Genomic DNA, 23,958 nt, shown 5'->3' with positions numbered 1-23,958 from the left:
CGCAGGTGCTACAGAATCGATGCAGATGAAGTCTACATAACTACTTTAAAGTAATTCTAATATAACAAAATTTGATTTTAAAAAATACCAACAATGTTTCTTCAAGGAGCATCCCTAGTGTAACTTAGGACACAGATAACATCAAGCACAACAACAAAAAAAAAAAAAACAAAAGAAAAGAAAATCAAGATGGCTATATCAAAGCTGGACAAGAATGCAAGGCTTTCATCTGTTACATTTTTATTCATGTTTACATGTTGAAAAATATTAATAATATTTTAATTTAAAGAGCGGTATTTCTAACTATACTCATTTATAACGAGCAAAACCTTTACTTAATTGATACTTTTAAGGACGTTTATGGGCTTTATAAACTAAAATAAGATTATTGGTTTTAAAAATGTAAGCCTTCGTTACAGGCTTCATTTTTTTCTTGCTTTTGGAATACAATCTTAGCGGCTTTTGTTACTGCATCTCTAGCAAGTTCAATAATACACGCGCGTAGTTTCCAAAATGAAGAAATTCTGAAGAAAAAAGTCTCAAACGACGTTGCCGCTGTCGTTGTTAGACATGATATAACCTACAATAGACTCTTTCATTTCCGAAGACTGCAGTTTTTTCGATGGGAAACAAAAAAACAAAGAATTACGCCAAAAGCAATCCATTCTTAAAATCTTTTCAGACTTTCAACACAAATTCTCGTCATTTTTTCTTATTTTTCTCAGACTAAGTAAATGCTTTAGAACGTCCTTAAACTGTTTTTTTCTTTTCTTCTAAACTCTAAGAGCCACATATAATTATAAAGTCAAACTTTGTATTCATCAAAACTATTATTTGTTTATTTGGTTTAGTGGTAAATATTCAATAGTTTAGCATGCAATTTGTTTCTTAAACACTACGATATTTTTGAAATATCTAAAAAGATTTTTTTTTTCCCGGTTTATCGCCAGGAATTTAATTCTTGGGACATTTTAAATATTTTTCAAGTACCGTGCAAATGGTATAAACAAAGACAGTATGTGGAAAGACAGTATGTGACAATCAAATGGCTTCCGCTGTGAACCAATGAAAATTTGCCAAACTAGTACCATCCATTAATCCAATCCCAATGCTCAAAATTTAAGCCATTTCAGTGTCGCTCGCTGATTGGTTAAAAGCTAAAAATTGTGGGTCACGTGCGAAGGGAGGAAAGTCGATAAACTTGGAGAAAAACTCACAGAATCAAGGGAGAGCACTGAAAAACTATACTTCTCACATGTGAGTCCGATTCCAGGAATCAAACCCGAGACTTCAGATCAGGTGAGAGGCGAGCGCACTACTGTTTTCTTTTCTCCGACGCCGGAATGGTGTCCGAAACGACAGTTTAGTACACCTTTTTATTACACGTGATGCCGAGTTCAGGAATCGAACCGTGGTGCACTACTGCTACGCAACCCCACGAATAAAACAAGAAGTGCAAATAAGTTATATGCTGTAAGTTTAAGCTGTTTTCTGACCTTGAAAGTATAACTCACTACCTGCATTTTCTTTCTAAATTTGACTGCCTTTCTTCTCAGTAATGCATGGTCAATCTAGCTGCTGCATCTGAAATGGGAAAACATGGCGCAACATGGCTATTCAATGCCAATGAAAAATCGAAATCGAAACTTGATTTTTCAATGTTATAGAGGTTTTGTACTACCACGTGACGGCAGCCATGTTAGATCGCAGGAACAATACAATCGTTTTACATGAGAAAGAATTCAATTACTGAGAGATAAGGGATGTTATTGTTCTGCCATCTTACCACAGGCAGCCCAAGCTGTATTATGGGCCCCGGCACGTGATAAAGCAAAATGTCTATTGCTGGGTTTCAATCAGTTAATAAAAGCATTTGAATCTCGTTATCTGCTCCAAATTGTGGTCAAACACTGACCACCATGTGCTGTCAGCTAGAAACAATTATATTGGAAATCTGAACTGATTCACCTGATGAACATTCCGCACGAGACAGGAAATGACGTCAAGTGAAATAGAGCAATTTCAAGAAAGTTAGTCACCTAAAAAGCTACAAAACTGAGACCAGAAAGGATTATGGGTAGATATATTGTACGTGTTTCAACCACTTGATAACTATTGATCAATGAACCTGTGATCCTATACCAGTTAACGTTTCAAGCTCACAGCACTTTTTGTATCAAAATTTTTACTTCTTTGATATGAAATGTTTCCAATGATCTTCAGCGGCCTCAGCATTTTAGATTCAGTTTGGTGACTAAATTTATTGAAAAAAGTTTATATAGCAAGCTTGCTTTTTACAGTTATATCTAGACACTTTTGTTGCTGTTTAAAGATAGTCCATCATTTATGAGGAGTGTTTTCTCTTTAAGGAAGCAAGATAAAGAATATATGTCAATGATGAACAGAACAGTCACATCTACATCAGCTAAGTTCCGTTTTAGGTCGTGGTTCAGTCTTAAACATGCCTTACTTCATTCACCAGATTCCTACGGCTAATACTTTCTTCCCTCGTCGTGTCGCCATCCAGTTCTCGGATCATATCGTAGTGTCCCCGACGGGCGTAGGGGCGGTGGTTAGGGAGTAACAGGGCGATGCCGAAGCCAAGGAGAACGTGCCCTAGGCTGTGGATGTACTTGTAGTTGTCTTCCGTCTCCAGGAGAGCAAAACAGAGGAAGCTCATCAAGATCATGATCGCTGCTGGTAGGATGAATAATGCCCATCTGGAAAATGGATTATCCAATCATTAAATACCACAAGGATCATAAATACCAAAGGTAAAATAAAAAATGCACAATTTCAACAAAACAAACACTTTGAGATTGCACAAACGTTCGTCTTCGTATCGTCTGTTATGTTATCCAGAAGTACATTTCAAATCGGCCACGTGATGCCAATGTTGTACCACGTAGACAAGTTTTTTACATGTACACCATGTGATTAAAATTCAGTCAAGTTTTAATCACGTGGTGTAAAAAACTTCTCCACGTGGTACAACATTGGCATCACGTGGCCGATTTGAAATGTACTTCTGGATCACATTAAAGACGCTATACGAACGCGATAAAAAAAGCACAACTGCCTCGGTCTACTGGGAAGAGTAGTAATAGGACACTTGCAGTGTTCTGACCAGGAATTTCTTTCAGGGGGTCAAAGGGCCCACCAATCCAAAATTTAGGGGCCATTTAGAAAACTGGATGGGCCATTTCCAAAATCTTAACACAAAGAATAATAATGTTTTTTGCCAGCAACTCTGTTGCAAATCTACAACAATGTAAGACAGTTTTTTTATTAGTAATGAAAATACAATAAACTCGCGCTCGGCAGCCATACTTGAGCCTCCAATAAACGAGTTCAGTTAACATAGACTAGTCCCAGACCTTGTGGACTTTCCCCTTGTTTATTGACAATATAATGCGACTTTTATTATTTCAAAAGTACTATAAATCTTTTAAAATTATCAGGAAGTATTTTTTGGATAATTCATGCACCCTTGGGGGCGTACTGAGTTGACAATTGTGCACCATTTCTGTTTTTTTATGCGCGATTCCCGCAATAGCGCTTCCGGGTAAGAACACTGCACTTGCATTATAGCGTCATTTATTACCACTACCAGAATCCCTTGCACACTTTCTTTTGTCCAGTTAATTAGCACCAATTGTCTTACTCTCATGAGGGAATACAAATTTGTATAAAAAAAGAAAATTCGTGAAGCATTTTGGTAGTGGTAGTAAAATGACGAACAAATTGGGAACTGATCAAAACTAGATTATTGCTCCAAGAGACGTTAGAAGGAGAGAAAATGACTACGTACCGTTTCTTGCTAAACGAGGCTGTTGGGACTTTTTGACACCACAACGATACCTGAAATTTTTACAAAGCAAAAGGAAACTTCAAAAGAAAATTCTTAGTGAGTTACTTATCTCTGTTATTTACTGAGCTGACTCCAGTTGACTCAGGAGGTTGAGGATTTAAGCCCCTTCTAACACTTAGGATCTTAAAATAACCGAGAAGAAAGTGCTGTCGTAATTCCCTCTACAAATGGTCAGACTTTCGAGTGGCTCGGATAACTACTTTAATGGCAGCCCCACCTCTCCAGGCCTTACACTAAGGGTCTAAAATAACTGAGAAGAAAGTGCTGCTTTTGTAATTACATCTACAAATGATCAGACTTTCAAGTGGCTCGGTTTACCACTTTAAATGGCGGCCCCATCTCTCCACACCGGGCCTTACACTCAGGGTCTTAAAATAACTGCAGAAAAAGTGCTGCCTTTGTAGTTACATCTACAAATGGTTAGATTTTCGAGTGGCTCGGATGACCGCTTTAAATGGCGGCCCCACCTCTCCACACCCGGTCTTACACTAAGGGTCTTAAAATAACTGAGGAAAAAGTGCTGCCTTTGTAGTTACATCTACAAATGGTTAGATTTTCGAGTGGTTCGGATGATCACTTTAAATGACACAAAACAAGAAACACGACTGGATAACAGAAAAATCTGAAGTACTACGCGCATGCTCCCACAGTGAAGCTGCTGGTTTTGTAACTACAAACTTACGTTATAGACGATCACCAATAAAACCCCAAGGCTAACTGTCAGAACAAAGGGCAGGATACTTCGCTTTGCTTCTTGTACACTAACGAACAATACCAGTACCGCCAGCATGTTGAGTGTCGGGGTGACGGCGGGAATCCTGTGGTTGGTCAAGATAACCAAGGTAACCCAAACGGATAGTACGATGGCAAATAGATCACAAGTCTGGAGAAATGGTTCGTCCATTGCACAAAAGACTCGAGACCCGCACAAGTGATAGAGCTGTAGGGGAAAATGGACATTGAAATTACAAACAAATTATAGATAGATTCTATAGAAATCCCTGAAGCTTGGATACAGACTATATACACTTATTTCAATAAAGTTAATCACAAGAAATACTACAAAGCTGAGGCCGACAAGGATTAGGGGGAGATACATTTTACATGTTTTAACCGCTTGATAACTGTTGATGGACTTGAGATCTTCTACCAGTTACAAGTTAACCTCCTCTGAGCATCCTCAACTGCTGCAGTTTGTGTCAAAAGCTTTACTTGTTGAATATAAAATATTTCCCATGATTCTCAGCGATCACAGCTTTCTAGTCTTTTGGTGACTAACTTTATCGAAATAAGTATATAACAAAATAGTCTGGGTGGAGAATGGTCAACCAAACAGCCAATCACAGCATAAACCGACTGACCAATCAAAACGCTGATGATCCGACTAGCCGTATATAACAGACAAGCCATCCAGTCTAGAGCATCGCCTGATGTAGACTACAAGTTTGAAGTCATAATGTTGAGGTCCTTCTACAAACGATAGTGATAGTGATAGCGATAGTGAATGATAGTGATGTGATAGTGATAGCGATAGTGAGTGATAGTGATGTGATAGTGATAGTGATGTGATAGTGATAGCGATGATGATGGTGAAAGTGATGATGATAGTGATAGTGATGATGATAGTGATAGTGATAGTTATAGTGATGATGAGACTAATAGTGATAGCGATAGTGATAGCGATGATGATGGTGATAGTGATGATCATAGCGATAGTGATGATAATAGTTATAGTGATGATGATAGTGATAGTGATAGTGATAATGATAGTGATAGCGATGATGATAGTGACAGTGATAGTAATACTAATACTTACTGTTGAAATTACCAACAGAAAAAGGTACACCAAGGTCTCTGGGTACAACTGTTTGCGCAAAGCTATCCCCGCGTCGATAAGAAAGGCCACATTACTGAGAGTCAGAAGCATTACTCTTAGAAGATCAACATCGTTATCTTGATCACATGCCCACCCCTTGTAGCCGGCATCACAGGAGCACTCACCAAAGACGATATCAGGCTTCGTGCGAATATTGCATGTACCTTGGTTATTGCAATCAGAACTGCATGCCTGCATTTCAGCATAAAATCCAATGGTTGCAACAGAGCTAGCCTTAGTATATAGACTTATATACCATATCCCTTCGCCTGGAAATGGTACATGAATACTAGACGCTCTGTTATTCTCCGACACAGAGCTCAGTTGTCCAGAACAGTTTATTGCATAGTAGCTTTCAACTTGATAAAACAAGGGAGGGAAGTCTTTTTGTAAACATATCAGAGTTTCGTCATAACTTCCGCTTTGCAAAGCCAAGTGGGCACTCAGCATGGATCCCACATGGTATGGTGATACCTCGAGGGAGAAGAACATTGGTCTATTTACTGGTAATGAGATCGAGTTGTTTGATTTGCTCGTGGTGAATTTCACGTTTAGAACTTTTCCAGTCTTTGTACCTGACATTTCTTGGACAGGTACACAGGCGGGGTCAAAGGGGTTGGCGATTGTTAGACCAGGAAGGGCTTCTGAACAACCTAGCATTAAAAATGAATGAATGAATAGATAATAATAATAAGAATAGTTTTATTTATGGACGATGATGATGATTACAAAAATAACCATAGCGTAGTAATAATAATAATAATAATAATGACAATGACAATGACAATGAGAATGACAATAACGAGTAACGGGATCCGTGAAATGGTCTATTTTAACAAATAAATGGATAATGACTGATATTATTTACGAAGAAATGAGGAGTCAATTATCAATTTTTTCTTAAAGGTACTCAATGATGAGTTTTTTCTTTAGTTATTTCTAGGAGATTTTCATTACAAAAAAAAAAAAAAATCTACAAAGCTTTTCGCTGTCGTATCACAGCGTGGGACAATCACAACAGAGCTAGGCTCCAAACTAAGTGAAAGCCCAAAAATCAAATTGGAATTTAAAAATTGATTTTTGAGGAGAGAGGAAAACCGAAGAACCCGGAGAAAAACCCTCGAAGCACAGAAGAGAAACAACAAACAACTCTATAATATTAATAATAATATTAATAACTTTGTTGTGGTTATATACTAACCAGACATATCTAGTATCAACACTTACCTACTTCAGTAACAGATATATTGTACAAGATTTGGTATGCCTTCATACTAAAGAACTTTGTTGTGGTTATATAATACATCCACTCTTGTTGTTCCCAGGTCGGTATGATCACAGAACAATAGTCTTGACTTTGATCAGTGCAAGCCACAGAAAGAGATTTTCCTTCACTTGGAAGTGCCCTTGAGCGCACAGATAAGTTCATTGGACAGAAGCCTGGTAGCTTCTGACTAGAATCCTTCTTAATGCTGTAGCAGCCAGAGATCTTGACTATAAGATTAGAGGAAGTGTTTTGATGCGAGTACCGGTAATATCTATGACCAGATACAATGGAAAAAATGTCAGTCATGTGTTCCTGAATGGATGGGATAAGATGGGATGGGACTGAAGGATAGATGGGTGGGTGGGTGACACAGGATGGATAGATGGGATAGGATAGAATGGTGTGGATAGATGAGTGAATGGATGGAAGAATGATTGCCATAGAATAAAATGGATGTCAGATATAATTGAGTGGGATGAATGAATAGGTTGGATGGATGGATGGGTGGGTGGGTGAGTGGTTGGGTGGGCAGGATAGAATAGAGTGGCAGGGAATGGAATTAATTGGTGGGATAGATAAGTAGGATGGATAAATGGATAAGTGGGCTGAGATGGATGGTTGAGTGGGACAGATATATTTAGGGGTTCAAATGGAGGGATTCAAATGGTTCAAAGTGAGATGGGTGGGTTAGTAGGATGGATAGATGGGTGGGGTGAGATGGAAGAGTATGTGGAATGGATAGATGGGTGGAATGAGATGTATAGGTGTATGAGTGGGATGGATTTTATATGTGGTATGAGATGGATGGGTAAGTGGGATGGATAGATGGGTTGGGTGAGATGGAAGAGTGAGTGTGATGGATAGATGGGTGGGGTGAGATGGAAGAGTGTGTGGGCTGGATAGATGGGTGGGGGTGAGATGGAAGAGGCGGTGGGATGGATAGATGGTAGGGTGAGATGGAAGAGTGTGTGGGATGGATGATGGGTGGTGAGATGGAAGAGTGTGTGGGATGGTGATGGGTGGAGTGCGATGTGGTGTGGGATGGTTTGGTGGGGTGAGATGGAAGCGTGTGTGGGCTGGATAGCTGGGTGGAGTGGTGGCGCGTGTGTTGGCTGGTGCTGGGTGGAGTGAGTGGAGAGTGGTGGGATGGATGATGGGTGAGGTGAGATGTAAGAGTGCTTGGGATGGATAGATTGGTGGAGTGCGATGGCAGGTGCGTGTGATGGCTCGATGGGTGGGGTAGCTGGACGGTGTGTGGGATGTCTAGCTGGGTGGGGTGAGATGGAAGCGTGTGTGGATGGATTTGGGTGGCGTGAGCTGGACCGTGAGTGGGATGGATAGATGGGTGAGGTGAGATGTAAGAGTGCTTGGGATGGATAGATGGGTGGAGTGAGATGTAGAGTGATGGGATGGATGATGGGTGGGGTGGATGTAGAGTGAGTGTGAAATGGAATAGGTGATGGTTAGGATGAGATGGATGGGTGAATGGGATGGACAGGTTGGAGAAAGGTGTGAGATGGATGGATGAAAGGGTTTTACAAGGCTCTCTCTCTAGCTGGCTAAATGAGATATCCCTGTATTGTTAAAATAAAAAATAAAAAAATAGGATGGGTGGGATAAAATGGAGATAAAATGGAGTGCAATGGAATGGAATTCATGGGTAGGATGGATTGAAGGATAGACTGACAAAATGATGGGTTGGGTAGGAAAGAATTGGGTGATGTAGAAGGGAGGAATAAGATAGGATATAACAGATTGGTTTGGATGGGCTATAGGGGGTGGACGAATGAGAGAAAAGGGATGAATTTATATAGCGCCATTTCCAGGAGCTCAATGGTGCTTTACAAAATCAGTGGAGGACTTTACGGGCTGCATACAAGTATTAGAAGATGAGGTGCATCAATGTGTGGGTAGGAGGATGGATGGAATGAATGGAAGAAACATGATAGAATGGAATGAATGATCTATTGACCCCCACAACATGCTTGTGTTGAAAAGAATGAGCCAATTAAATACCACTTGAATCAAAGCATAGTGACTTGTTTTTGAAAAATTTCCATCACATTTATTTGGGGCGACAAGAAGAGCACGCAAGCATAATCTTGACGAGAAAACGCCAAGGGGCCTAGGCCCACGGAATACGAGAGACTAGACAGCTTTTCAGAGTTTTCGACTTCCAACTGGAATGTCAAGAATCTGGGGAATGCAGACTTACAAGATTAGGCCAGTGCTCAAACAGGTTTTCACGCTTACTTGAGGGAATTCAATCCGCAGGGATAACCTTCCTTAGCAGGCCAACCAAATCACTAAATACTCACTTGCATCTGCCTCTCCATATATTAATAGCTACTCAAGCCTCTCAAATAAATTAAGAATATCTTCCACCAATGTTCTACGCCCGCACTTCCTAACCTGAGGTTACCCCTAGTAGGAATTATTAGAATACCTGGTTATCTGTCCAAAAGGTAGCCCGTCTCTTATCTCAACTTCAGAAGGAAGAAACGAAACAGTGTCAAGAACAGTAATAACAGCCTTAAGACCAACGCTGAAACTGCAACTGTCACTGGATGAGTCCCCAAATCCCTGAAATTAAGAAATGATCATTGGTGAGGTTGAGCATATCGTAAATTATTCTTAAAGTGTATATGACACAATAACATTTCACTGCTTAAAATGCATAGTTTGTTAGTAATAATAAATATATCATAATGAAATTTGTTTCAAAAGCTTATTTCTTGAGATATTTGAGAAAATCAATCCCAATTTTTGACGTCATTTTGTTGACATGTACTCTAGATTTGGTTAGTAATGCAGTAAATATGAATCCTAATTCCTATAAAATAACAACAATGAGGCATATTGTGTTCAGCTTTTGTATTCAGTATTCATTTGATAGTTTACATGGTACTCTTCCAATGTGTTGGGAAACTGAAAAGTGTACTACTTGAAATTAAGATTCTACATTCTCATATTACTCATTAATAATTCATGAGTAAACCATCCAATCAATTATCTATTTTTGGGTCACATGATGTTACTTGAAATCTGGTAAAGTGCTGTGAAAGGAATGCATTCAGTCTGGAGTAACTGGAACAAAATTAATTCAGTCCTAGGACTGAATTAATTTGGCTCCAGTTACTCTAAGTCGAATAATTAATGAGATGAGAAGTCATTTCAAAGCCTCCAATATCGGACTGGACGAGAATTCAAGTCCACACAGTTAGTTCCAGTCTAATTGCTAATTGCTAATTGGAACTAATTGCTTAGACTTGAAATCCCGTCCAGTCCTCATTGTTGGCTTTGAAATATTACTTCAAACATATTTTGCGTATTTGCAATTCACTAAATCTGGAGACTTGTAAACAAAATGACGTCACAACTTGTGCTAGATTTTCTTGACTTTCTAGAGAAATATCTCTTAGAAGCAAATTTAACCATGATATTCTCATTAATGCCAATAAAATGCCAATAAAATGCCAATAAAATGCCAATAAAATGCCAATAAACTACACATTTTTAATATTAAAATGTTTTCCTATCATATGCACTTTAAAGCCTACATGTAGAGGCATTAGAAGAAGACCATGAATCTATCAGTCATCAAGTACTGTCTAGTGTCGTCTATAAATAAAGTTAATTTATTTTGTGTAGCTTCAGGTTTAAATACTCTTAAAACAGAGCACTGATGGAGAAAGGGGGTAAAGTGTGCACCGGTGGCTTCCATTGATAGCAGTTGAATTTCAACTGAAGGAACTACCGACGTTAAATATAGGTACTTTAACTTTTTTTTTATTATCAATGCACAGGCATGGTCACCTTTCATAATGGTACAGGGATACATGAACTATTTACATACCAGTTCTCTCCTTTTCTTAATACCATTAGACTTGGGTACCAGCACACCAATGTACCATGTGCCAGGCAAGGGTTCCTTGAATCGCAGTGGATCCTTTGTATCTGTGCTTATAACAATATTACCAGCAAACTCTCTCTTCTTCAAGGTTCCATTTGGAAAAGTCTGGTATGGTGGCATGGGTGGGGCACCATAATCGTAATACCTGAAATTTATCAAATAACTAAGTTACACTTACCAAGATTCACGTTCATGAGCAACAAACAAAAAAACAGTGACAGAAAGAATGACAGTCACCATGGAATGAGTCTTTAGCAACCGTTCATTTCTTAGGGCGGGCAGGGGGGGGGGGGGGGTGGGAAGAAAACAACAACTTAGAAAAAGATTGGTTCACTGGTCAAACACAAAGCACTCAAGGGAGGCGCCAAGGTACTGTCAAAGGATCATTATAATAATAATAATAATAACTTTATAACTGTCTCTATTTCTTCTAGCCGGGCACAAGTGCCCTACTAATCGGGGAGACAATAAATAAATAAATATATAAATAAATAATTAAATAAATAATCAAATATATAAATAAATAAATAAATAATAAAAATAAAAATAAAAAACGAAAGAATGAAAGAAATAAATACTATATGACTATATATATAATTATGAAAAAATAAAATAAATAGAGGATATTACATGGGCGTGTGGAGATACGAAATTTATCTTCTCGTGTTGAAAAGATCTCTGAATGAAGTATGTTTTGGCTTTTTCAGGCAATTCTTTCTGTGTATTTTTGAATAGCCATCGCAATGGTGTGAAGATATCAATTCAATGCTTTGTGTTTGACCAGTGAACCGATACATATGAAAAATGGTGAATAGTCATATTGAAAAACAGAAATGGCTTTGGAAGCTTTTCAATGACAAAAAACCATCCATTGGTCAAAAGAAAAAAATTAAGAACCAGCTATTGTACCTTCAAAGTCAATTGTAAGTAAAAAAAATGTACAACCCCCCTTGCCAACCTGAATTTTGTGGGCCCCTATTAAAACAGGCTAATTTTTAGTTTTCTATTTAGCTAATTTATACTTTTGGGGTACCCGCCTTAATACCATATCTTTTTACCTGCCCCCTCCCCCCCCCCCCCCCCCCCCCCCCCATAAACAAAACCAGCCCTTCCCCCTTTCCCCCTGCCCCAACGGAAATGTCTTGAATGGAAAGAATGAAATTATGAATCTAATCAAGAAATGATTCGTGGCATCACAAAAAAGATACAATAATAATGATATTACTACAATTACTGACTTATTTAGGAGACAATTAAGTAAAATAACTATGAAAATGAAGAAATATTGAATACATGAATACTATCAGGGCTTGAAATAACAGCCGGACATCAAACAATGTCTGTTCATAATTTAACTTGTCCGGTCAAATCTTTGCCTTCAGCCAGTCATTTTGAGCCAGAAACAAGATAAGATCCAGCTAAGATTATCTTGGATGGTCATTATGACCAGCGACTGGCCAGCCATTCTTTTACACCCTGACTATAATACTAATTTATAACTCACACTTTTACTGACGACTGCTTACAAACTGAAGACTCTGTTTTGATAGAAAAATATACTTTAACTTCAGAAGTCAATTCAGGAAGGTTCATCGTAAATATCTCAATATCTCTGTATGATGTGTACTCGTTGACAGCTCTTGGGGAAAAGAACAGTTCCTTTTGCGAAAAGTGGCCATCCTGATATGAGAATACCACATCTGTGAAGGAATTATAGGAAAACTCATATCATGAGAAGATCCTTAATGCTATTGCAAAAGGGGGTAAAACATATCCATTAAACTCATTAGCAATTGATCGTCGAAGACGAAGTGAATATCGGGGAATATTCACCGAGACGCGAGTCTTCAAGCGGCGAGGTAAATATTCTCCATATTCACTGAGCCTGAGGCGACTAATTGTTTTAGCATATCCCAACTTGTGTACAGAGTAACTTATTTTTATATACAATAATCCAATAAAAACAAACAGAAACATAGAAACTTTTAGTTTGCGTGACAAATTCATGCAAAACTTTTAGCAAAACTTTTAGGCCATACTTCGTTGCCTTTTTAGTATTTATAGGAATGGCATTTACTTTCTTCATATCTATACACACTCTATGGTGATTTTTATAATCCCCCACGCACTAACAACAACACAATTGTAGTTTAGGGACTAGTTTGGTCCGTTTATTAGGACCTTTTCAACCTAGGTAGGTAGATAGGTAGGTAGGTGGGTAGGTGGGTAGGTGGGTAGGTAGGTTAGGTGGATGGGTAGGTAGGTAGGTTAGGTGGGTAGGTAGGTAGGTAGGTAGGTAGGAAGGTAAGTAGGTAGGTAGGTAGGTTAGGTGGGTGGGTAGGTAGGTAGGTAGGTAAGTTAGGTAGATTTGTTAGGTAGGTTTGTTAGGTAAGTTACATAGATTAGGTAGGTTAAATTAGAAACATATAGGTTATATATATGTTAGGTTGAAAAGGTCCTAATAAACGGACGAAACTAGTCCCTAAACTACAATTGTGTTGTTGTTAGTGCATGGGGGATTATAAAAATCACCATAGAGTGTGTATAGATATGAAGATAAGCTAGTCCTTCAATGTCTCAATTGAAAAATTATCAAGAAAAGCATTTACTTTCATTTTTTCAATTTCCTCATCGGAAATTGTAGCAAAACGATTGCCGGCAGATGCCATTATGTTGCCGACTCAATATTCCGAGATTCATAGGTGAATATCGTACAATATTCACCTCCAATTAACCAATAAGCGCGTGCGTTCTTAGGAAGTACACTAGTTGGTATATGCTAAAGTATATTATACACTAGCTCATCACATATCATACATTTTTAGTTGATTACTTCAATGATTCATTAATAATGCATAAGCATTTAGACATATTAGGTCCTTCAAATCCATCTTGTGCATAGATCTTTATACCTGATAATAGCTCAACATGGATATCTTTATATAAAGATTTTGAAATCTTCATAAAGGAACAAAAGAGTACAAGAGAATATGTCACGAATAAGGACTAAAATAATGCTCATTAACTATACGTGAATTTTTGGCGTTCAATAAACTAAAACTCATGTTTTATGTAATATTTCTAAGCCGACAATGAGGACTGGATGGGATTTCAAGTCCAAGCAATTAGCCTCGGACTAGAACTAATTGCACGGACTTGAAATCCCGTCCAGTCCGATATTGGAGGCTTTGAAATGACTTCTCATCTCATTAATTATTCGACTTGGAGTAACTGGAACAAAATTAATTCAGTCCTAGGACTGAATTAATTTTGTTCCAGTTACTCCAGACTAAATGCATTCCTTTCACAGGAATTTACCAGATTTCAAGTAACATCATGTGACCCAAAAATAGCCCATTGATTTGGCTGGTTTACTCATTAATTATTAATGAGTATGAGAACAGGTCTCAAAAACCTGATAAAACACTCAGACACTGCTCATTTATTAAACTATACAAAATAGAGTGCCAAGCCCCCTTAATTCTACTCATGCATGACAATATAAATCCCGGAGTAGTCAATCGATAAAAATAGATATCGATTTTGCCAATCCATAAATCGATAACAATTGATAACGCTGATTTGATTGACATCGATTGTATCGGTCAATCGTTAAAAATCGAACTCACACTAAATTTTTGTATCGATGTTTATCGATTGATTGATTATATACATATCGATTTTTTTTTTCGATTTATGTTCTTGAACAATTTCTATCGATGATCGTACGAGGGTTGTGTGGCTACGGATTTACACCACCGGCAATTACTCTTTTTCATAACCATAGCTTGACACAAACTAGGAGTTTGTTATAGTGATCAGTGAACAGACAGCAAAAGTACTTGGATAATTAGCTGCCTGATCTACATATTATTACTTGTGAATTAATAGTTATAAAATCTATTGCACTATCATCGATATTTTCGAATACTTTCCGTGAAATAAAGCTGATTATATGATTGTACTCATTATTGGATCGAATTAAAGCTGTCAAATCTTGATCGATAAAAATTGAACTCACACCAACTTTTTTTATTGATTTTAAACGATTTCCCATAAAAAATCGATACAAATCAGCTGATTTTTATCGATTGACTACTCCGGGTATAAATAAAATACTCAAAACTACAAACTGGATTTAAGTGGAGTTAACGATATTATATTCCTTTTATACGGTCAAAAGGTTTCAATTCCTCTACAGATACAGAAAAAAGGTACGTTGCAGCTTAAGGTGGCTGGACCCCCTCACGCTTGACCGCTACCTTCCACGTTTGGAACGCTGGTGCATAAACGTGTTTTATCTGATTACAAATCTTTTTTGCACATAAGTCACAAAGATTTAATTAATGTTTCTTCTAACAGTCTTATACAAGTGCGGTTCGAGGATGCCTATCTTTCCAGTTAGGAAGCGAGTTAGGAAGCGAGTTAGGAAGCGAGTTAGGAAGCGAGTTAGGAAGCGAGTTAGGAAGCGAGTTAGGAAGCGAGTTAGGAAGCGAGTTAGGAAGCGAGTTAGGAAGCGAGTTAGGAAGCGAGTTAGGAAGCGAATTAGGAAGCGAGTTAGGAAGCGAATGATATTTTATTACAGAATATTTACAGAATATTTACAGAATATTTACAGAATATTTACAGAATATTTACAGAATATTTACAGAATATTTACAGAATATTTACAGAATATTTAATATATATTTAAAAAAAGAAATCGCAAGTAAAACGTCTGCATCAGCCGGTAATTATTAATTTTATGGGTGTAACGCGACTGTTTCTCGTTCGCTGACAACATGTTTGCTGGCTCAACAACGGATCTGTCTGCTTCTCAACACGATGTCGGAAGACGATGTCTTATGTAGTAGTTCTTGGCGTTTTCTTAGCCATTGGACTCAAAGACAATTAGATGCGATGCGGAATTAGTAGTCCTTAAAGCTTCATATCACTGAAATCTTGCAACCTAGACAGTTCTGCTAGTGTTAAATTTATTTCGGTTCTGATAAAAAGTGCAATTCTTAAGTGCTTGTACTTTATTAAGGATATTTTATTACTTTAAACCTTATTATTACGATGTTGATATTGTTATTTAAATTTTAATAAACGTTTTATTGTTACCGTTCATTCAATTGGTATCCACGAAGGTAATTCTGGCTACTCGAACATCAAGTTCCCAAGAAATTGAAATTCAAAATAAATTGAAAAGCTGGTGTTTGGTGTGTGATGATGTTTAGCACGGAGCATACGCACACACGGACATAGCTTTACTTAAATCAAAAGAATCAAGGACAGATGCAGGATGAAGTAAAATAATAAACTACTCGTACTATGAGTCAAATGCTCATTTGAAGTAAGTGAGCCGAAATCGTAAACAAGTTCAACTTTGCAATTCTTAGAGTGGTCGCACTAAACCATGAAACAAATACTTACTCTTAGTACCAAATATTACTAAATAGTAAGATATAACTAGCTAAAAACTAGTGTGAGCTGCGTCGGTGTTTCTAATGAAACGGTAATGATAAAAAGGTAAATTATACACCGTGAAAAAGATGAAAAAACTTACTGACGTTTGGGACGCTAGTCCTTCGTCGGAGTAAAAAGGAAAAAGGTAAAAAGGCTTTTTACTCCGACGAAGGACTAGCGTCCGAAACGTCAGTAAGTTTTTTCATCTTTTTCACGGTGTATAATTTACCTTTTTAGTAATGGTTATAGTGGTTGTTAGACAATGGGATCCTGGGGGGTTGTAGTCGACCCGGTTCTGGATAGAGATGTGCCGCCAGAGGTTACAAAAACCTGTGCCTATTCTTAAAAGACACTAGAGAGTAAAAAAATTCATACCCTATTCAAAGCAAGTCGGAAAAAGAATGGAAAAAAAAGCGTTTTAATGTCCTCATTTGATTGCGATTTTGGTTCATCTAGCTAACAACATGCTGGAATTTGAGCTTATTTTTAAACTTTCAGATATTTTTAGTTAGTTCTTAGAAAATAGTGTTTAAAGTAGATGTTCTGAGTTTTTAATTTGTGAGTTATGAATTGTTTTGTGAAAAGGTTGATTTCCGCAGGCAATTTTCTTTTTAACCTGTCAAGATGGCCGTATTCAAAATTCATTGTCTTGAAAACAAGCTCAGGACAGCCAATTTTTCTTTTCATTTTTGAAATCAGCGTTAAACTCTCTATAAAATATCTTTCTAAGAACATTTTGTAATGATTTCTTGATAAAGTAGCTAGTCACCTTAATAGTCCATGGGCCAGGCCCCCAAAAATAAGGTCTTCGGTAACAGTCAGGGGGACAAATGCTATCATACATTTTTGGAAAGCTTGCACCCTCTACTTTATGGTTTTCAGTGATAGCAATGTCAGAAGAGTAGCTTTAGTGCTGAAATCACGTGATATTATGACGTCACTCAATTAAAATCGAAATTTAGATAATACTAATATTCCAGCTATTCAAGTTTATTATAAGGCCTGAAATGTATATGCAATCATTTCAAAATGATAGACAAGGTATTCAGTAAGCTCAACATGAGCTACTCTAGGGAGTTTTAGAATATCGTAGTTACCATGGCAACAAGTTATTTTGTGATTTATGTGCTTTAAAGGGAAAGAATAGTTGGAAAATATATTTGATACATTTATATTGTTCTTCGCGTAGCCTATTTTTCAATATCAAACGTCTGACTCTATACAAACTTACTGTTAATGGCCTCTTTAATTGTCTTCATCATCCTCTTCTTCTTCTGAACATTCATCATCTTCGAGATCTTCATCTTCTACACGATTGTCACAGTCACGTAGTTTGCACATATCAGTGCACTTCAGGCCATTTATAATGCACATACAGCTTGATGGTTTACATGAGCGTGAGCAAGAGCAGGAAAGGAATTCTAGGACAGCTGTGGGGGCTGGTTCACCGCTCATCCATTTGATTACAAACTTGTTGTCTTCGTGAATCCACCCGTGTCCAATAGGTGATGGAACGTTAGGGCAGCCTTGCAGACTTCTTCTCCAGATGGCTGCTTGGTAGTTTGCACGTTGTGTATGGAGTTTTAAGCAGTCAGCGCAGGGCGGTAGCTGTTGCGATTCTAGTTTCCCTTTCTTCACACAGAATAATCTATAACGAAGCTCATTTACTTCTTTGGTTCCAGGATTGGAGCTGTACATTCTGCATGTGAATTCTTGTATCTTTGAGAACACGTCGTCTGTGAAATCCCACTGCATTCCAATTTGGTGAAATAGGTCTTGGTACAATTTGTTTGTTTTCAGCATTTTGAATGCAGCTAGTTTTCCTTTTCCCGCAAAAGCACTGACACTGTCACAGCCTGTAAAGGCGTGAAAACCGAGAAGAGACGTACATACCTGCGATCCTAACATTCGAGCTACATTTGAAATGTCAATGTACATTGTTCGAATCTTCTTGCCACATTTCACGTACAATGAGCATGGAATATAACTACTGAAAGCCAAACAGAGAACAAATACGTCGGTATCTTCTGAACTAATCACAACTGCTTCGTAGCCTGCCGATGCTGCATTTGCTGCATGGAATAGAACTCTTGTGTCAGCCTCTTCATGATTTGATCGAAGGTCCTCCCATTCTGCTGAACCTGATGAAGTGATTTCATAACAGTGGTCTTCTGTTGTTACAAAGATAGTCTTTGATTGTTCAGCTAATCTTTCCTGATACTTCTCCTTTCTCCATTCTTCTGAAATAAACTTAATAAGTTGGGACTTGTTTTTGGAACTTGCTAGAAATTTGGACCACTGACGAATCTTATGATCTGATTTGATGTTTTTAAACTCGTGTCCACTTTCAGAACCCCTCTTTTCTCTTTCGGCATTTTTGATCGATTCATCCTTGTAAACATCGAAGACAACATCGATACGTTCGCTTTCGTTTCCTTCATTTAGGATCATAGACATGAGACTTTCAGCTACGTCACCAAATGTCTTCTGGTCAACTTTCATTTTCTGAACAAAAAACATCCCATCAATAATTCGTGCACTTGGCTGTGGAATGGTATTTGCCGCTGGTATGTTCTTCTTCAGGTCGTTTAACAGAGATGATTTATTTGTTTTCCTTAACGATCCATCAGCAGATGCCAGAGACCAAGGTAGGGGTCCAAGTGGGTGACAAAGGACATCACTTATATTCAGCTTTCTGTTCTCAGCAATGATCAGCATCTGTGCAAATAAAGCTCTATCTGCCTTTATTATAACTTCCTTGCTTGTTCCTCCTCCGACTTTCATCTTCTTGGACAGATTTCCAAATGTTTTCAGTTGGAGCTTGGTCATTTTATCATAGAAATTAGACTTTGGTGGATTAGACTCCAGTCGGTTTTCTCTAAATGACTTGTATGCTTCCTCACCAAGAGCTTTGGCTTGAATCAAATCTTTGGCAATTTCTGGAGTCGCAAGTTTACCGGTAGATAAACAAACAAGATCCTGTTGATTACTGTTAAAAGGATTTATCCAGCTTTCTTCTAGCAATAAGAGTAATGCATTTACATCTGCTTCATCTTTTGCCATCCTACTTGGTTGAAGATCAGTGTGTTTTCTGCTTGCTGTGTTCAGATGAAGCATATCCTTAAGCTGACGCATAAATATGCTTCGAAATTCTGCAACTAAGTAGTACTTTCTCACAGCACCAGGTTTCAAGCTGAATCCCTTGGTTCCTCCAGCAGTCTGTGTATCTTTATTAACGGTTTCTTCAACGGTTTGATCTACGGGTATTCTTCCAAATGGATTGTCGTCACCAATCTGTACAGAAAAGCCACCGGCTCTAAAGTACTCTATTACATCTGGGTGATCTTCTTCGAGGTGGGACATTTCTAGCAAGTAAGCAGATAAATATCTGGCGTAATTTATATTGTCATACGCAAAGCACCACGAAACCATTCCCCTGATAGAAGAGATATGAAGCTCCCAGTTACCCTCTCTTGATGCTCTTAAAAGTCCCAGAAGGATCTCCATAATGTCAATATATGACATCCAAAATTCAGAGAGCTGACCATTATGCTTTCGTAGAAAGTCTATATACATGTCATAGAGCTTAACGAATTCAGCAAAACTAGAACTTCCCATTTGTTTATTGAACTCTGCCTCACAAACATTGTCGTAAAGTGTCTCAAGTCCATTGAAGAAAGCATCAACTTTCCTATTTGATTCCTTGTGGTTTTCCTCGATCCATGACCGAAAGCCTTTCCATATCAACCTCATAAGTGCTTCGTACATTAGTTTGTGGAATCTAACTGCACGGTTGTATCTACGGCCATCCATGACTCCTGAGACAGAACCTTCTGCTATCACACCTGCCTCGATGCATAGATCTCTAAGCCCAGCATCTTGAAAGCGTTTGCCAATGATAGACAGTAAGGTGCAAGCTGTATGGAACACTCCAATCCTTAGTACGATATCTTTAAATCGTTGGTCATGTTTCCATTGAATTTCAGTTGCTTTTGCGTACAGCGCTTGGTCAAACACAAGGACGATACTTTTCAACTTGAGCTGGTTCTTTATCTTCAAAGATTGTACTAGTACTTCATGGACCGTTGCCATGTCTGTAGCAGGTGAGTTGATAGTTGGTAAATATCCTATGTTGTCTTTTGTGACTTCTACTTTATTGCGGATGGAAATGTTAAAACCAGTCCAGCTACTTGCTCTCTGTCTTTCTCTTGCATGGAGTCGTACTAAAATCCAAATCAGATTCTTCTTTCTTGCATTTGCCATCAATTCTTCAGAAGTGACTTCAACATATTTCCTTGCTCGAGGGCCACAACGATCTCCGGCGTTATATGGAGGAATCTCAGCGCGCTGCAGAGGCTCAATGCTTCTTTTCTTTGTTCTTGCAATCTCAAATTCTGGCTGTGCAGGAAGATTTGGACCAAAACGTCTGGCCTGAACGACAATACCATTTACTCGATGAGAAGTTCCTCCTCCAGATAACGTTTCTTCCAATCGATCAATGTTGTCCCAGCCAAGTGTTGTCTCAATATACGGCTGTATATCTTCGGGCAGCGGAACGTCATTGTTGGGCGTTGATGCCATTTTTTTAAGACAAAGTGCTGTGTTTATTTCCTCGACTTGCGAGTAGGCAATACCATGTCCGCATCTGTTTAACATCTGTATGACCTCAACATTGTTAGTCAAAGATTTGACTGCATAAGGTAGCAATATCTGTTTAGGGGGTTTCTCTTTTCCACCGCTCACACCATAAATAAGATCTTGTCCATAAGAACTGATTAGGCGCTCCAGTCGTTGAGGGTATTCAGTTGGAATCTCAGTATTCCCAGTCAAAACAGTGTAAAGAAAAGTCTTGAGTTCTTCCGGTATGTTTACTGCATTCTGACAGAGTTCTGAAGGTTTTGGAGGCCACGACACATCTGTATTGTTATTTGACAAAATACCATTCCGAATATATAGACTAGCTTCCTGAATTTGTTTGATCTTTGATGGCATAGTTATATCTTCTTGTTGTTGCGCAAGTTTTGCCAGTTCCTTAGCCAATTCACGTTTTGAGAGACTTTCAGGAATAACAAACAGCTTATTGTGGTCAAGAAGGTCCTCAAACTGCAAAAGACTGCCAAACTCAAATTCCAATTTTCTGCGGACGTATTTCTTGGTTGACTCAGTAATTTCGGTAACGCCCATTGAGTTCATGTGGAAAATTAGTAAGTTTCTAAGGTCAACCAACTTTATTAATCTTGGATTCTCTAGTAAAGAACGTATGAATTCGAAAAGCTTTTCGTAAGCTTGAGTCTCAATGTCCTTATACCAATCATCAACATCAACAACTTCATCCCCGTCTTGAAATTCATTTGAATTGCTCACTTTAGCAGGGCGAGTATAATCTCGATAGCATGAACGGTGGTAACAAGCTTCGGCGGCTACTAGTTCACGGCTTACGATGGCAATTATCTTAGTGTCATCTTTAGCAATAGCAGTTGTTCTAATGGAGTCATCAGCACGCAAATCTCTACACTGAATCAAACGCTCTCGATTTCTTGAAGATTTTAAATATTTACTTTTCTTTTCACAAAAAATGCATATCTCCTCGTATGTCCTACTCGAGCTTGATGGTTGTCTATTAGTTGCGTATCTCTTTTGCTCAGGCTCTTGCACATCATCAGCATCTTCAGTTGATCGAGAAAGGTTTTCAAGATCTCTTTTCAGAGTAAAAATACTTCGGCATTTTCTATGATACATAACGTTTGCCGGTATTTCTCCTTCGTTAGTATCCCTAGCCACATCAAGAATTGCTTTGTGATTACGAATTTCTGCAGCCTTTAGCAATGTTTTCCAAGATCCGAGGTCTTTGGGGGAAGTTAAATTTTGACTATTATCATCAGTACAATGAATAATACACTTTTTAAGATCTGTTGTACAAGAAAGAAAATCAAAAATGCTTTTACGTCTCTTTAAGGTATGTAAGGACTATAAAATCGACAAGACAAAGCTTCAAATCTGTTGAAAAAATGCAAATTCCGATTTCTAACATTGTTAGAAATATCTGTATTATCAGTATCTTCATTTTCGTAGTCTTTAAAAGTGTTTAATTGAGCTGATTTTGCTGAAAATTCTACTCTACTTACCACACAAATAGTCCGCCATCTTGAAAATTACCCAAAATGCTTTGCGGATCAGCAAATATATTTTCTTCCTTTTTTAATCATTTTTATAAGTAATTTCAAAGTAAGCCAGCTTTTAAATGTAATAATATATAGTAGCTCTATTGTTTTAACATGTGATAAATAAATATCGAGCTTAAAATCATGCAAAGCTATTTTTATAAATTAATCTATCCCAGCCTCGTTTTCATGCTAAATCGATATTTTTCAATAATTTGATGTTACGAAAAATGCCACAAAGCTACTCTTTTAGGAATGCTATCATATAAATTTTGAAACAACTTTAGGTGACCTTTAACCTGGCATAACTCACAATTTGTCCCCCTTAGTGTTACCATGGTCGAGCCCTGGCCCATGGACTATAAGACAATCTTGGCTAGAATGTATGATTTCCTAATTCGCTTCCTAACTCGCTTCCTAACTCGCTTCCTAACTCGCTTCCTAACTCGCTTCCTAACTCGCTTCCTGACTTGCTAGTTAGTTTGTCTCGTGCAGTTCCTGTAAAAAAGAACGACTGTTTCATAAGACTATTCAATCTTAACACCTAATACAAAACTAAAGATTAATTAAAGCATAAATGAAGCATAAATGAAGCCAACATTTCTAAAGAATTCACACCTAAATACAGGAGTTAAATTTCTTTCTTACCATTAGTTGTTAGAGGAGCTGCAAAAATCATCAAGCAAAAGAGCAATTTCCAAGCTTTTCGTTTAGACAGAGGAAGCATGGTTCTTGTTCGGTTGTATCTCGAGTGCAATACAGAAGAAAAGATAAGAATTTTAAGTGAAAATAAATGAATATTTTCACATAGTTCCTTTTCTTGGAAATATGACTAGATCCAGACTCCCTCGAAATTCACTGACCGACGTTCGGCCCCCCGTGAAGCATTGCAAAAAGAACAAAGAACAATAGCCCGAGCTGATCACAGGCAGCCCAAACAAGATTCCCGTGTATGGTTCATAAGGGAATGTATGGGAGTTATGATAAAGTTTTGACAATAAAATGTTTCACTCAACAGTTCGCCTCAAAAATAATGGTAAATTTAGGTAGAGAAGAGCGGATTTAAAAAAAAAACACTTAAGGGCCTCAAATCGCGCTGAAACTTCGCCAGAAGACAGACAAACAGACAGACAGACAGACAGAAAGACAGACAGACATACATACATACTTTATGTGTAACGAGGTTAAGATATGGCTTTCGCTGATGTATACTGGACAAAGTAAAAGCAACAACTGCAGCAAGTTTTGAGGTCAATTGTTGAGTGAAACATTTTATTATCATAACTTTATCATAACTCCCATACATTCCCTTATAAACCATACACAGGAACCTTGTTTGGGCTGCCTGTGAGCTGGGGAGGGGGAAGACTCATATATAAAAGTAATTTTTCGAAAAATATCCCTCTATGATACCGGAAGTCG

The 23,958-nt window shown here is 37.9% G+C and overlaps 2 protein-coding genes across 2 annotated transcripts; both read right to left on the bottom strand.

Annotated features, from left to right (window-relative positions):
• Positions 1-218: 218 nt before the first annotated feature.
• LOC116307969 (post-GPI attachment to proteins factor 6) lies at positions 219-23,377 on the bottom strand. The gene is made up of 9 exons (XM_089037115.1): positions 23,185-23,377; positions 12,432-12,627; positions 10,871-11,072; positions 9,461-9,597; positions 6,975-7,285; positions 5,688-6,400; positions 4,554-4,811; positions 3,812-3,861; positions 219-2,720 (listed from the first exon to the last, which is right to left on the bottom strand). The coding sequence occupies exons 1-9, from the start codon at positions 23,261-23,263 to the stop codon at positions 2,456-2,458; spliced, it is 2,211 nt and encodes a 736-aa protein (XP_088893241.1). The 5' UTR covers positions 23,264-23,377; the 3' UTR covers positions 219-2,455.
• LOC148907250 (uncharacterized) lies at positions 17,350-22,670 on the bottom strand. The gene has a single exon (XM_089036611.1). It carries the CDS (start codon positions 22,112-22,114, stop codon positions 17,621-17,623), a length of 4,494 nt encoding a protein of 1,497 aa, XP_088892737.1. The 5' UTR covers positions 22,115-22,670; the 3' UTR covers positions 17,350-17,620.
• Positions 23,378-23,958: the final 581 nt, after the last annotated feature.

The sequence above is a fragment of the Actinia tenebrosa genome, unplaced genomic scaffold (genome assembly GCF_029948245.1).
Source record: "Actinia tenebrosa isolate PJP-AT-01 unplaced genomic scaffold, QUT_ActTen_1.0 PGA_scaffold4__44_contigs__length_22323623, whole genome shotgun sequence".
Classification (NCBI taxonomy): domain Eukaryota; kingdom Metazoa; phylum Cnidaria; class Anthozoa; order Actiniaria; family Actiniidae; genus Actinia; species Actinia tenebrosa.
This window is presented reverse-complemented; position numbering and strand designations above follow the sequence as displayed.

Bases quoted from the DNA above. Each gene is read 5' to 3' on its own strand.
- LOC148907250 (XM_089036611.1), bottom strand. From the start codon at position 22,114: ATGTATCATAGAAAATGCCGAAGTATTTTTACTCTGAAAAGAGATCTT.
- LOC116307969 (XM_089037115.1), bottom strand. From the start codon at position 23,263: ATGCTTCCTCTGTCTAAACGAAAAGCTTGGAAATTGCTCTTTTGCTTG. The intron at 11,073-12,431 runs GTGAGTTATAAA...GATAAATTTCAG, and splicing joins AAGCAGTCGTCAGTAAAAGT to GTATTACGATTATGGTGCCC. The intron at 4,812-5,687 runs GTAAGTATTAGT...TTTCCCCTACAG, and splicing joins TTCTGTTGGTAATTTCAACA to CTCTATCACTTGTGCGGGTC.